This window comes from Plectropomus leopardus, chromosome 15 (assembly GCF_026936395.1).
Source record: "Plectropomus leopardus strain MGB_pleo_1.0 chromosome 15, ASM2693639v1, whole genome shotgun sequence".
Classification (NCBI taxonomy): domain Eukaryota; kingdom Metazoa; phylum Chordata; class Actinopteri; order Perciformes; family Serranidae; genus Plectropomus; species Plectropomus leopardus.
In genome coordinates this window covers 310,001-322,500 of record NC_142190.1, presented here as the reverse complement: position 1 = coordinate 322,500, position 12,500 = coordinate 310,001, and the positions used below count along the sequence as shown (strand labels likewise).

The window sequence follows — 12,500 nt, the reverse complement described above, 5'->3', positions numbered from 1 at the left end:
ACCTTGTAAAGTTGACAAAGAATGTGTGTGACATCACTGCAGTAAAACAACTCATGCCATCCCATAATAGGGATGATCATAATCTTCTGTTGCAAAGCTGCACACTCATCAATAAATGTTATTATGCATTATTGATTAATCTGTTGATTAATGTAATAATTGTAAAAAGATTTAAAAGAAACGTCTGATCAGTTCAACAGTTTATTAGACATTATTATTATTATTTATAATAATAATTATTTAACAAATCATGCCACTTATAATAATAATATAATGATAAGTATCATAATTCTGATTATAATTCAAAGTTATAATCTTTCTCAGTTATGAAAAATGTAGAACAGAAAGTGTTCTCACACCCTCATTAAGTTAATGTGTTGATGCCAAACCTCCTCCTCATGTTCACATCCAGACTCTAACTACACAACCAATCATCTTCATCAGCTCCATCTTCCTCTTCATCATCTTCACCTTCATCATCATCATCATCATCATCATCTTTATCATCTTCATCTTTATCAGCATCTTCATCATCATCGTCTTCATCTTCATCATCATCATCATCATCTTCTTCATCGTCATCTTCATCATCGTCATCATCATCATCATCATCTTCTTCGTCATCGTCATCTTTACCATCATCATCATCATCATCATCATCCTGAGCTCTGAGCGAGTTAACGAGGCTGAATCACAGAAATTGTCTTTAATACAATCAGACAGACAAACAGCATCAAATGTTCTTTAAACCAACAACAGGCTCTGCCTCCGTCTGTGTTTGTTCTCTGTGTGTGTGTGTGTGTGTGTGTGTGTGTGTGTGTGTGTGTGTGTGTTTGAAGTTATCTGCAGCTCTTTGATTCATTTCAGTCACGTTTGCTTTGAGGGACTTCCTTCATTGCTTTCATCTCTTATTATATAAATATATCTCTGTCACAGTGTGTATATAGAATTTATACAGTGTGTGTGTGTGTGTGTGTGTGTGTGTGTGTGTGTGTATATATGTTGTTGGAGTGAAGGCCTGTTTGTTCCTCGGAGCTGCTGCTCAGTTGGACTCAGTCCTCAGCAGATTTTCGGTTGGCTGCCGGACACTCGTCTGCCCAATCAGCTGCAGCTCGGCTGCTCTGAGATCAGATCTGACGCTGTGATCTGGACACCAGCACAGAGGAGACACTGAGCTGGGATCAGACAGACGCCACCATCAGAACGAACTGTCAGGATCCGTACAGTTATGAAAAACCTGGAAAAGTCATGGAATTTGCTAAAAGCAACTTCCAAGCCTTGAAAAGTTTTGGAAAACTATTTGTAACTTGAAAGTGTTTGAGAAGTCATGAAATTAAGTTTCACAAACTGGTATAATAACACATGATGTGTGCAAGGACCATCAGAAATGTGAAAATCCAGCCACAGTTTCTGTTTTTACAGTTTCTGGCTGATACATGAGGTAATTTTTGGTGATTTTTAAAGAAAAATTGCTTCTTTAAAATTCGCAAAATTTTGCTATTTAAAAATCAACTATGTTACAACATGTGGCACGGAGATGAGGAGCCTTTTAAACACAGCACAGGGATGTCTGACGTATGCGCGCCTGGCAGGGACTCTAGATTTGACCTGCTCTCTCACTTTACTGGCGACAGGAACCAGAGTTTCCTCAGCTCTAGGCAGCTGGAGGCAGCTGGAGGCAGCTGGAGGCAAAATGACTAGAAAAGAGCTATGCAGGCGCAGGCCCACTGACTGATGTGTTTGTGTTTTCAGATCATCAGAAGTTGGACCGGGAAGCTCGAATTTGTCGTTTACTGAAGCACCCAAACATCGGTGAGTACTATTACAAGTACTACACACTAAAAGTACTATAAAGAACAGTTACTAGAATCCTAATGTCCAAAATAGTTGGGACTTAAATAAGCCAAAATCCAAATAAATATAAACAGAATGCAATTAAGCAATATTTCACTCAAGGGTGAGCTTTAAAAGAACTCGAGCATGAGGTCCTGACACATCCAACCAACCAAAACCACGTTCAACCAAACACACATATAACCAATCACAATCACATCCAACCAACCAAACACACATCCTACCAACCAAACACGCGTCCCACCAACCAGAACCAGATCCAACCAACCAAAGCTACATCCAACCAAAAACATGTCCAACTAACCAAAAACACATCCAACCAACCAAACACACATCCAACAAAACACTTATCCATTCTTTGTATTTTGTCTGACTTTGGCATCTGCAACATGTTGTAATAAAGTTGGACACTTATTGTAGGAGCTGAGCTGGAAACTCACTGATTACACTCAAATACACAATCTGGACTACATTTAGGACACATGCATGAACATAGCTACGAGTTAATAATACTCCCACTACTAGAGATACCTACTTATACTATAAGCACTGCTGTAAGTATAACAGAAAGTGCTGCTGAATCAGTGTACGTGTACTGCAGCAGCAGAGAATGCTGTGCGCAGTACTCTGCTGTCGTGTACAGTTACTGTGTCAGTACTGCTCTGTGTTGATGGGCTAATGATGATAAATTATGGAAGTGTTGGCGTTACTAATGGCAACCAGAGTGTATTTAGTAATTGATGAGGAGGTGTAATCACCGTGGAGACGAGGTTTTCCCACTCCTCACTGATCTCTGATCAGCTGCTCTCACTGCAGGAAAAGTACAAACTCCACGCAGTAAAAATACTCAGTGACACACAGCACATGTCAGAGGTCCAATACTTGTTTCTTTGTCACTTATTTCACTCACTCGTTTCCATTTCCATTTGGAAATACTCAGTAAAGTAAAAGTACCAGGAATGTGTACTGAAGTGCAGTAGTTGAGTAAAAGTACAAACCCCTTAGAGTAAAAAGTACTCAATAATACACATTACCTGTGGGACTTCATAGGGGTCAGATAATCTGCAGTATGGGCCTGTTTGAATGTCAGCGGTGCTCAGAGTGAAAAGTTTTTATGCTTTATGTGTCGTGACTTCAGACGATATGAAAAAGATCAGCTGCTCCAACAGTCCAGACAAGCTTTAACTTTGAAAAAACAAAAGACTGACTGGGAAACAAGAAATGTTCAAGTTAGCACTGCTGAGCTAACGTTGCTAACATCATTGGGACAACAAAGCTAACGTGATTGGAGTAATGTAGCTAATGTTATTGTAGTAATGTAGCTAACGTGATTGGAGTAATGTAGCTAACGTGATTAGAGTAATGTAGCTAACGTGATTGGAGTAATATAGCTAACTTCATTTGAGTATGTAGCTAATGTTAATGGAGTAATATTGCTAACGTTTTTGGAGTAATGTAGCTAACGTTTTTGGAGTAATGTAGCTAATGTTATTGGAGTAATGTAGCTAATGTTATTGTAGTAATGTAGCTAACGTGATTGGAGTAATGTAGCTAACGTGATTAGAGTAATGTAGCTAACGTGATTGGAGTAATATAGCTAACTTCATTGGAGTATGTAGCTAATGTTAATGGAGTAATATTGCTAACGTTTTTGGAGTAATGTAGCTAACGTTTTTGGAGTAATGTAGCTAATGTTATTGGAGTAATGTAGCTAATGTTATTGGAGTTATGTTGCTAACATTATTGGAGTAATGTAACTAACGTTATTGGAGTAATATAGCTAACTTCATTGGAGTATGTAGCTAATGTTAATGGAGTAATGTAGCTAACGTTTTTGGAGTAATGTAGCTAATGTTATTGGAGTAATGTAGCTATGTTATTGGAGTGATGTAGTTAATGTCATTGGAGTATGTAGCTAATGTTAATGGAGTAATGTAGTTTATGTTATTGAAGTAATGTAGATAATGTTATTGGAGTAATGTAGCTAACGTGATTGGAGTAATGTAGCTAACTTCATTTGAGTATGTAGCTAATGTTAATGGAGTAATGTAGCTAACGTTTTTGGAGTAATGTTGCTAACATTATTGGAGTGATGTAACTAACGTTATTGGAGTAATATAGCTAACTTCATTGGAGTATGTAGCTAATGTTAATGGAGTAATATTGCTAACGTTTTTGGAGTAATGTAGCTAACGTTTTTGGAGTAATGTAGCTAATGTTATTGGAGTAATGTAGCTAATGTTATTGTAGTAATGTAGCTAACGTGATTGGAGTAATGTAGCTAACGTGATTAGAGTAATGTAGCTAACGTGATTGGAGTAATATAGCTAACTTCATTGGAGTATGTAGCTAATGTTAATGGAGTAATATTGCTAACGTTTTTGGAGTAATGTAGCTAACGTTTTTGGAGTAATGTAGCTAATGTTATTGGAGTAATGTAGCTAATGTTATTGGAGTAATGTTGCTAACATTATTGGAGTAATGTAACTAACGTTATTGGAGTAATATAGCTAACTTCATTGGAGTATGTAGCTAATGTTAATGGAGTAATGTAGCTAACGTTTTTGGAGTAATGTAGCTAATGTTATTGGAGTAATGTAGCTAATGTTATTGGAGTGATGTAGTTAATGTCATTGGAGTATGTAGCTAATGTTAATGGAGTAATGTAGTTTATGTTATTGAAGTAATGTAGATAATGTTATTGGAGTAATGTAGCTAATGTTATTGGAGTAATGTTGCTAACATTATTGGAGTAATGTAACTAACGTTATTGGAGTAATATAGCTAACTTCATTGGAGTATGTAGCTAATGTTAATGGAGCAATGTAGCTAACGTTTTTGGAGTAATGTAGCTAATGTTATTGGAGTAATGTAGCTATGTTATTGGAGTGATGTAGTTAATGTCATTGGAGTATGTAGCTAATGTTAATGGAGTAATGTAGTTTATGTTATTGAAGTAATGTAGATAATGTTATTGGAGTAATGTAGCTAATGTTATTGGAGTAATGTTGCTAACATTATTGGAGTAATGTAACTAACGTTATTGGAGTAATATAGCTAACTTCATTGGAGTATGTAGCTAATGTTAATGGAGTAATGTAGCTAACGTTATTGTAGTAATGTAGCTAACGTTATTGGACTAATGTAGCTAACGTCATTGGAGTAATGTAGCTGACATTATTGGACTAATGTAGCTAACGTTATTGTAGTAATGTAGCTAACGTTATTGTAGTAATGTAGCTAACGTTATTGGACTAATGTAGCTAACGTCATTGTAGTAATGTAGCTAACGTTATTGGACTAATGTAGCTAACGTTATTGTAGTAATGTAGCTAACGTTATTGGACTAATGTAGCTAACGTCATTGGAGTAATGTAGCTAACGTTATTGGACTAATGTAGCTAACGTTATTGTAGTAATGTAGCTAACGTTATTGGACTAATGTAGCTAACGTCATTGTAGTAATGTAGCTAACGTTATTGGACTAATGTAGCTAACGTCATTGTAGTAATGTAGCTAACGTTATTGGACTAATGTAGCTAACGTCATTGTAGTAATGTAGCTAATGTTATTGGACTAATGTAGCTAACGTTATTGTAGTAATGTAGCTAACGTCATTGGAGTAATGTAGCTAACGTTATTGTAGTAATGTAGCTAACGTTATTGGACTAATGTAGCTAACATTATTGGACTAATGTAGCTAACGTTATTGTAGTAATGTAGCTAACGTTATTGGACTAATGTAGCTAACGTCATTGGAGTAATGTAGCTAACATTATTGGACTAATGTAGCTAACGTTATTGTAGTAATGTAGCTGACGTTATTGGACTAATGTAGCTAACGTCATTGGAGTAATGTAGCTAACGTTATTGGACTAATGTAGCTAACGTCATTGTAGTAATGTAGCTAACGTTATTGTAGTAATGTAGCTAACGTTATTGGACTAATGTAGCTAACGTCATTGGAGTAATGTAGCTAACGTTATTGGACTAATGTAGCTAACGTCATTGTAGTAATGTAGCTAACGTTATTGGACTAATGTAGCTAACGTCATTGGAGTAATGTAGCTAACGTTATTGGACTAATGTAGCTAACGTCATTGTAGTAATGTAGCTAACGTTATTGGACTAATGTAGCTAACGTTATTGTAGTAATGTAGCTAACGTTATTGGACTAATGTAGCTAACGTTATTGTAGTAATGTAGCTAACGTTATTGGACTAATGTAGCTAACGTTATTGTAGTAATGTAGCTAACGTTATTGGACTAATGTAGCTAACGTCATTGTAGTAATGTAGCTAACATTATTGGACTAATGTAGCTAACGTCATTGTAGTAATGTAGCTAACGTTATTGTAGTAATGTAGCTAATGTTATTGGACTAATGTAGCTAACGTTATTGTAGTAATGTAATTGTAGTAATTAACTGTCTGACTGCTGGCACACAACGGACATGCTGGTTGGCTGTTGGCTGTAGTGTTTGCGATGTGTTCAGTTGCATCTTTTTGGCTGAGACACGGAGATGTGAGGCGGCGAGTTGTTGTTCAGAGTGTTGGTGAATGTCATAGCGGATCCAGTCAGCTGAGCGTTTGAGTTTAACGAGCGTCCTGATCAGAGGACGCCGAACAGGCGGCAGGTGTCAGAGCGTTGCATCACATCAGGAGGTTTGATGAAGAAGCTGCAGCCAGTTTCTGTCTGACACTTTGGTTTCTGTGAAATCAAACACAGTTTGTTCCTCAGACAGAAAACAAACTGTGTTTGATTAAAGTGAATCAGTCTGATGTTCAAATGTGACCTCACGTGGGCCCAGCCAGCCAATCAGGAGGCTGCAGCTGAACCCAGCGTCCAATGAGAGCTCTGTGTGGGCAGGTGATGCTCCGCAGATACTGAGGGCTGTTACATAACTGTGTGTGTGTGTGTGTGTGTGTGTGTGTGTGTGTGTGTGTGTGTGTGTGTGTGTGTGTTGCTAGGCAACAGTGTCCTTAGGTGAAGGCATCAAAACCCTCTCTCCTCCTACACACACACACACACACACCTGTGTGAAAGCACTCAGAAAGAAATAATCAGGTTTTTCTCTCGAAACACTCCTACACAGTACAGCAGTGGGATTGGATTTGTGTGTGTGTGTGTGTGTGTGTGTGTGTGTGGGCAGCAGTTATATATCCTATTATACAATATATGCAGAGTTTCCACATTCAGAGCAGAAACAGACAAACACTCAGACGTCTACAGACTTCAAGTATTCAGACATTTTACTGCAGAAAAGTAGAAACACCAAATGCTGAAAAACTGCAGGAGTGCCAGCTTCAGTCTAATGTCCTCTTAATAAAACAACATGTTGTTGTTTTATTTAACAAAAAATATGTACAAAATAAGTCAGACAAACAGGAACGCAAACATACATGAGAGCACAAAAAACACAAAAGATAATAAATAATAATAAATAAACATAATATCAGCACATAAACCAATAAAAATATTTAAGATATTCTTCTATTCTATAAGGACAGACAGGAACAAAAATACTGTATTTCTGTATTACATCAGGGGTTGTAATAATAGTGCAGAGTACCTGTAGTACAGGTAGAATACAGCACATGTTGTAGGCGGGACATGGTAAATGTGTTCTAGTACTCTGCCATCAAAATGCGAAAGCCATGAGCCATGTGTCGTTGTGACGTGTTGTTGTGACTTGTTGGCTGCATGTTGTTGTTTCTTATTGTAACATGACGTGTTGTGCTGTTGTGACGTGTTAGCTGCATGTTGTTGTGACATGTTGTAACGTGTTGGCTGTGTGTCGTGACATGTTGTGGCATGTTGTAACGTGTTGGCTTTATGTTGTTGAGTCATGTTGCCGTGACATGTTGGCTGCGTGTTTTTTGGCATGTTGTCATGACATGACAGTGTGTTGTGATGTGTTGGCTACATGTTGTTGTGACATGATGTTGTGTTGTGTTGGCTGTTGTTGTTGACATGTTGGCTGCGTGTCATTGTGGCGTGTTGTAATGTGTTGGCTGCGTGTCATTGTGGCGTGTTGTAACGTGTTGGCTGCGTGTCACTGTGGCGTGTTGTAACGTGTTGGCTGCGTGTCACTGTGGCGTGTTGTAACGTGTTGGCTGCGTGTCACTGTGGCGTGTTGTAACGTGTTGGCTGCGTGTCATTGTGGCGTGTTGTAACGTGTTGGCGGTGTGTCATTGTGGCGTGTTGTAACGTGTTGGCTGCATGTTATTGTGGCGTGCTGTAACGTGTTGGCTGCATGTTATTGTGGCGTGCTGTAACGTGTTGGCTGCGTGTCATTGTGGCGTGTTGTAACGTGTTGGCGGTGTGTCATTGTGGCGTGTTGTAACGTGTTGGCTGCATGTTATTGTGGCGTGCTGTAACGTGTTGGCTGTCTGTTGTTGTGGCGTGTTGTAACGTGTTGGCTGCCTGTTGTTGTGGCGTGTTGTAACGTGTTTTCTGCATGTCATTGTGGCGTGTTGTAACTTGTTGACTGCGTGTCGTTGTGACGTGTTGTAACGTGTTGGCTGCATGTTGTTGTGGCGTGTTGTAACTTGTTGGCTGCGTGTCATTGTGGTGTGTTGTAACTTGTTGGCTGCGTGTCGTTGTGGCGTGTTACAACGTGTCGGCTGCACGTCTTCATCACGTCGTTTCTTTCTTTCAGTTCGGCTACACGACAGCATCTCAGAGGAGGCGCATCATTACCTCATCTTTGACCTGTGAGTGCTGCACTGCGCTGCTCTATGAAGCTTTATTCTACATACGTGTGATGATATTTGTAATATTTTGTGTTTACAAAGTGTCCGTGGTGTTCGTTCTCTCTCAGGGTGACAGGTGGAGAGTTATTTGAAGATATCGTAGCCAGAGAATATTACAGTGAAGCTGATGCCAGGTAGGAAACTCACACTAGTGAGTGTAACACGGACGACGGGATACATGACCTCTGACCTCTGTTTCTCTGTCGACAGTCACTGTATCCAGCAGATTTTGGAGGCGGTGCTACATTGTCATCAGATGGGCGTGGTCCACCGAGACCTGAAGGTACCTGTCCATCTACCTGTCACTATGATTGTTTTTTGGAGAAAAACTTATTCCAGAGAGCATATTAGCCTCTGTCATGTAAACCAATGGGCAGAGTTAGCACGTTAGCCTCTCTCATGTAAATCATTGTGCAGAGTTAGCACATTAGCCTCTCTCATGTAAACCATTGGGCAGAGTTAGCACATTAGCCTCTCTCATGTAAACCATTGGGCAGAGTTAGCACATTAGCCTCTCTCATGTAAACCATTGGGCAGAGTTAGCACATTAGCCTCTCTCATGTAAACCATTGGGCAGAGTTAGCATGTTAGCTTCTCCTCTGTGTGTCCAGCCAGAGAACCTGCTGCTGGCCTCAAAGTCAAAAGGAGCGGCGGTGAAACTGGCGGACTTCGGCCTCGCCATCGAGGTGGAGGGAGACCAGCAGGCCTGGTTTGGTACATCCTCATTAAAACTGTAGTAGTACTGCAGTATTATTACTACTGGTACCACTGTGATTAAACAGTCTGTGTCTTTACTTTTACTTTGAAAGACACCCTCTATGAGTTTAATTTATTTGGCTTTATTTACATTTCTTTCTTTCCATTCTGTTTCATTACATTTTGCTTTTTTATTTTAACATTTTTAAAATCTCTATCCATTCACATCCTTTTATCCGGGGCCAGTTCTTACTGGGCAGCAGGCTGAGCAGTGCACTCCAGCTGTCCCTGTGCTCAGTTACACTTTCCAGGTCCTCCTGTTGGACCCCAAGTTGTTCCCAGACCACATGAGATCTATGATCCCTCCTGGTGTTTTCTGGGTTGGCCCCGGGGCAAACTACCCGAGAGGGTTGTCAGCCTGATGTTCCCAGACCCCCCAGTCCGTGTCATATGTTGTTTTCACATTGATCTTATTGTACTTTATTGTGTAACAAAATTTTTTATGTTTTATTTTGTTTTTCGTTGAATAACTCTGTGTGTGTTTACAGGGTTTGCGGGGACTCCTGGTTACCTGTCCCCAGAGGTCCTCAGGAAGGATCCGTACGGCAAAGCGGTCGACCTCTGGGCCTGTGGTCAGATCCCACTACTGCTCTCTATGTGTCCTTGTGTCCTCTCTCAGGTGTCTCTGTCTGTCTCTCAGGTGTGTCTGTCTCTCTCAGGTGTGTCTCTTTGTCTCTCAAGTGTGTCTCTTTGTCTCGGTTGGGTCTGTCAATCAGATGTGTCTCTTTGTCTCTCAGGTGTGTGTGTGTCTCAGGTGTGTCTCTTTGTCTCTCAGGTGAGTCTGTCACTCAGGTGTGTCTCTTTGTCTCCCAGGTGAGTCTGTCTCTCAGGTGTGTCTCTTTGTCACTGAGGTTAGTCTGTCTCTCAGGTGTGTCTCTTTGTCACTAAGGTTAGTCTGTCTCTCAGGTGTGTCTATTTGTCTCTCAGATGTGTGTGTCTCTCAGATGTGCGTGTCTCTCAGGTGTGTCTTTTAAATGAGTCTGTCTCTCAGGTGTGTCTCTCTGTCTTTCAGGTGAATCTGTCTCTCAGGTGTGTCTCTTTGTCTCTCAGGTGTGATTCTCTACATCTTATTGGTCGGTTATCCTCCGTTCTGGGATGAAGATCAACATCGTCTCTACCAGCAGATCAAAGCAGGAGCTTATGATGTAGGTCACATGACTCCGCCCCTCAGTCATATGACTCCTTTCCTTCAGTCACGATTGTTTACCTGTAATTTAATGACTGTCTCCTCCTTTCTCCTCCTCTCTCCTCTCCTCTCCTCCCCTCTCTCCTCCTCTCTCCTCCTCCTCCCCTCTCTCCTCTCCTCTCCTCCCCTCTCTCCTCCTCTCTCCTCTCCTCCCCTCTCTCCTCCTCTCTCCTCTCCTCTCCTCTTCTCTCCTCTCCTCCCCTCTCCTCCTCCTCTCTCCTCTCCTCTCTCCTCTCCTCTCCTCCTCTCTCCTCTCCTCCTCTCTCCTCCTCTCTCCTCTCCTCCCCTCTCTCCTCTCTTCCTCCACTCCTCCTCTCTCCTCTCCTCTCCTCTCCTCTCCTCCTCCTCTCTCCTCTCCTCCCCTCTCTCCTCTCCTCTCCTCTCCTCCTCCTCTCTCTTCTCCTCTCCTCTCCTCCCCTCTCTCCTCTCCACCCCTCTCTCCTCCTCTCTCCTCTCCCCTCCTCTCCTCTCCTCCTCCTCTCTCCCCCTCCCTCCTCTCCTCCCCTCTCTTCTCTCCTCCCCTCTCCTCTCCTCCTCTCTCCTCCTCTCTCCTCTCTCCTCTCCTCTCCTCTCTCCTCTCCTCCCCTCTCTCCTCCTCTCTCCTCTCCTCCTCTCTCTCTCCTCCTCCCCTCTCTCCTCCTCTCTCCTCTCTCCTCTCCACCCCTCTCCTCCCCTCTCTCCTCTCCTCTCCTCTCCTCCTCCTCTCTCTTCTCCTCTCCTCTCCTCCCCTCTCTCCTCTCCACCCCTCTCTCCTCCTCTCTCCTCTCCCCTCCTCTCCTCTCCTCTCCTCCTCCTCTCTCCTCCTCTCTCCTCTCCTCCCCTCTCTTCTCTCCTCCCCTCTCCTCTCCTCCTCTCTCCTCCTCTCTCCTCTCTCCTCTCCTCCTCTCTCCTCCTCTCTCTCTCCTCCTCCCCTCTCTCCTCCTCTCTCCTCTCTCCTCTCCCCCCCTCTCCTCCTCTCTCCTCTCCCCTCCTCTCCTCTCCTCTCCTCCCCTCTCTCCTCCTCTCTCCTCTCCTCCCTTCTCTCCTCTCCTCCTCTCTCCTCTCCTCCTCTCTCCTCTCCTCCCTTCTCTCCTCTCCTCCTCTCTCCTCTTCTCCTCTCTCCTCTCCTCCCCTCTCTCCTCCCCTCTCCTCTCCTCTCCTCCTCTCTCCTCTCCTCCTCTCTCCTCTCCTCCTCTCTCCTCTCCTCCCTTCTCTCATCTCCTCCTCTCTCCTCTTCTCCTCTCTCCTCTCCTCCCCTCTCTCCTCCCCTCTCCTCCTCTCCTCTCTCCTCCTCTCTCCTCCTCCCTCCTCTCCTCCCCTATCTCCTCTCCTCTCCTCTCCTCTCCTCCCCTTTCTCCTCTCCTCCCCTCTCCTCTCCTCTCCTCCTCTCTCCTCTCCTCCTCTCTCTTCTCCTCCCCTATCTCCTCTCCTCTCCTCCCCTTTCTGCTCTCCTCCCCTCTCTCCTCCTATCTCCTCTCCTCTCCTCTCCTCCTCCTCCCCTCTCTGCTCCCCTCTCTCCTCTCTTCCTCCTCTCCTCTCCTCCTCCTCCCCTCTCTGCTCCCCTCTCTCCTCTCTTCCTCCTCTCCTCTCCTCCTCCTCCCCTCTCTCCTCTCCTCTCTTCCTCCTCTCCTCCTATCTCCTCTCCTCTCCTCCCCTCTCTCCTCCTCTCTCCTCTCCTCTCCTCCTCTCTCCTCTCCTCTCTTCCTCCTCTCCTCCTCTCTCCTCTCCTCCTCCTCCCCTCTCTGCTCCCCTCTCTCCTCTCCTCTCTTCCTCCTCTCCTCTCCTCTCCTCTCCTCCTCCTCCCCTCTCTCCTCTCCTCTCTTCCTCCTCTCCTCCTATCTCCTCTCCTCTCCTCCCCTCTCTCCTCCTCTCTCCTCTCCTCTCCTCCTCTCTCCTCTCCTCTCTTCCTCCTCTCCTCCTCTCTCCTCTCCTCTCCTCCTCTCTCCTCTCCTCCTCCTCCCCTCTCTGCT

The 12,500-nt window shown here is 43.2% G+C and overlaps 1 protein-coding gene across 2 annotated transcripts in view; it reads left to right on the top strand.

The window, feature by feature from the left end:
- The window catches only part of camk2a (calcium/calmodulin-dependent protein kinase II alpha), a 34,518-nt gene that overhangs the window by 7,376 nt on the left and 14,642 nt on the right, over positions 1–12,500 (top strand). For both annotated transcript variants that reach the window (XM_088088468.1, XM_088088467.1), the window contains 7 exons: positions 1,753–1,812; positions 8,516–8,570; positions 8,678–8,743; positions 8,820–8,892; positions 9,221–9,323; positions 9,854–9,937; positions 10,416–10,510. In XM_088088468.1, coding sequence (XP_087944594.1) covers positions 1,753–1,812; positions 8,516–8,570; positions 8,678–8,743; positions 8,820–8,892; positions 9,221–9,323; positions 9,854–9,937; positions 10,416–10,510 — 536 coding nt within the window. The remainder of the gene's footprint in view (positions 1–1,752; positions 1,813–8,515; positions 8,571–8,677; positions 8,744–8,819; positions 8,893–9,220; positions 9,324–9,853; positions 9,938–10,415; positions 10,511–12,500) is intronic.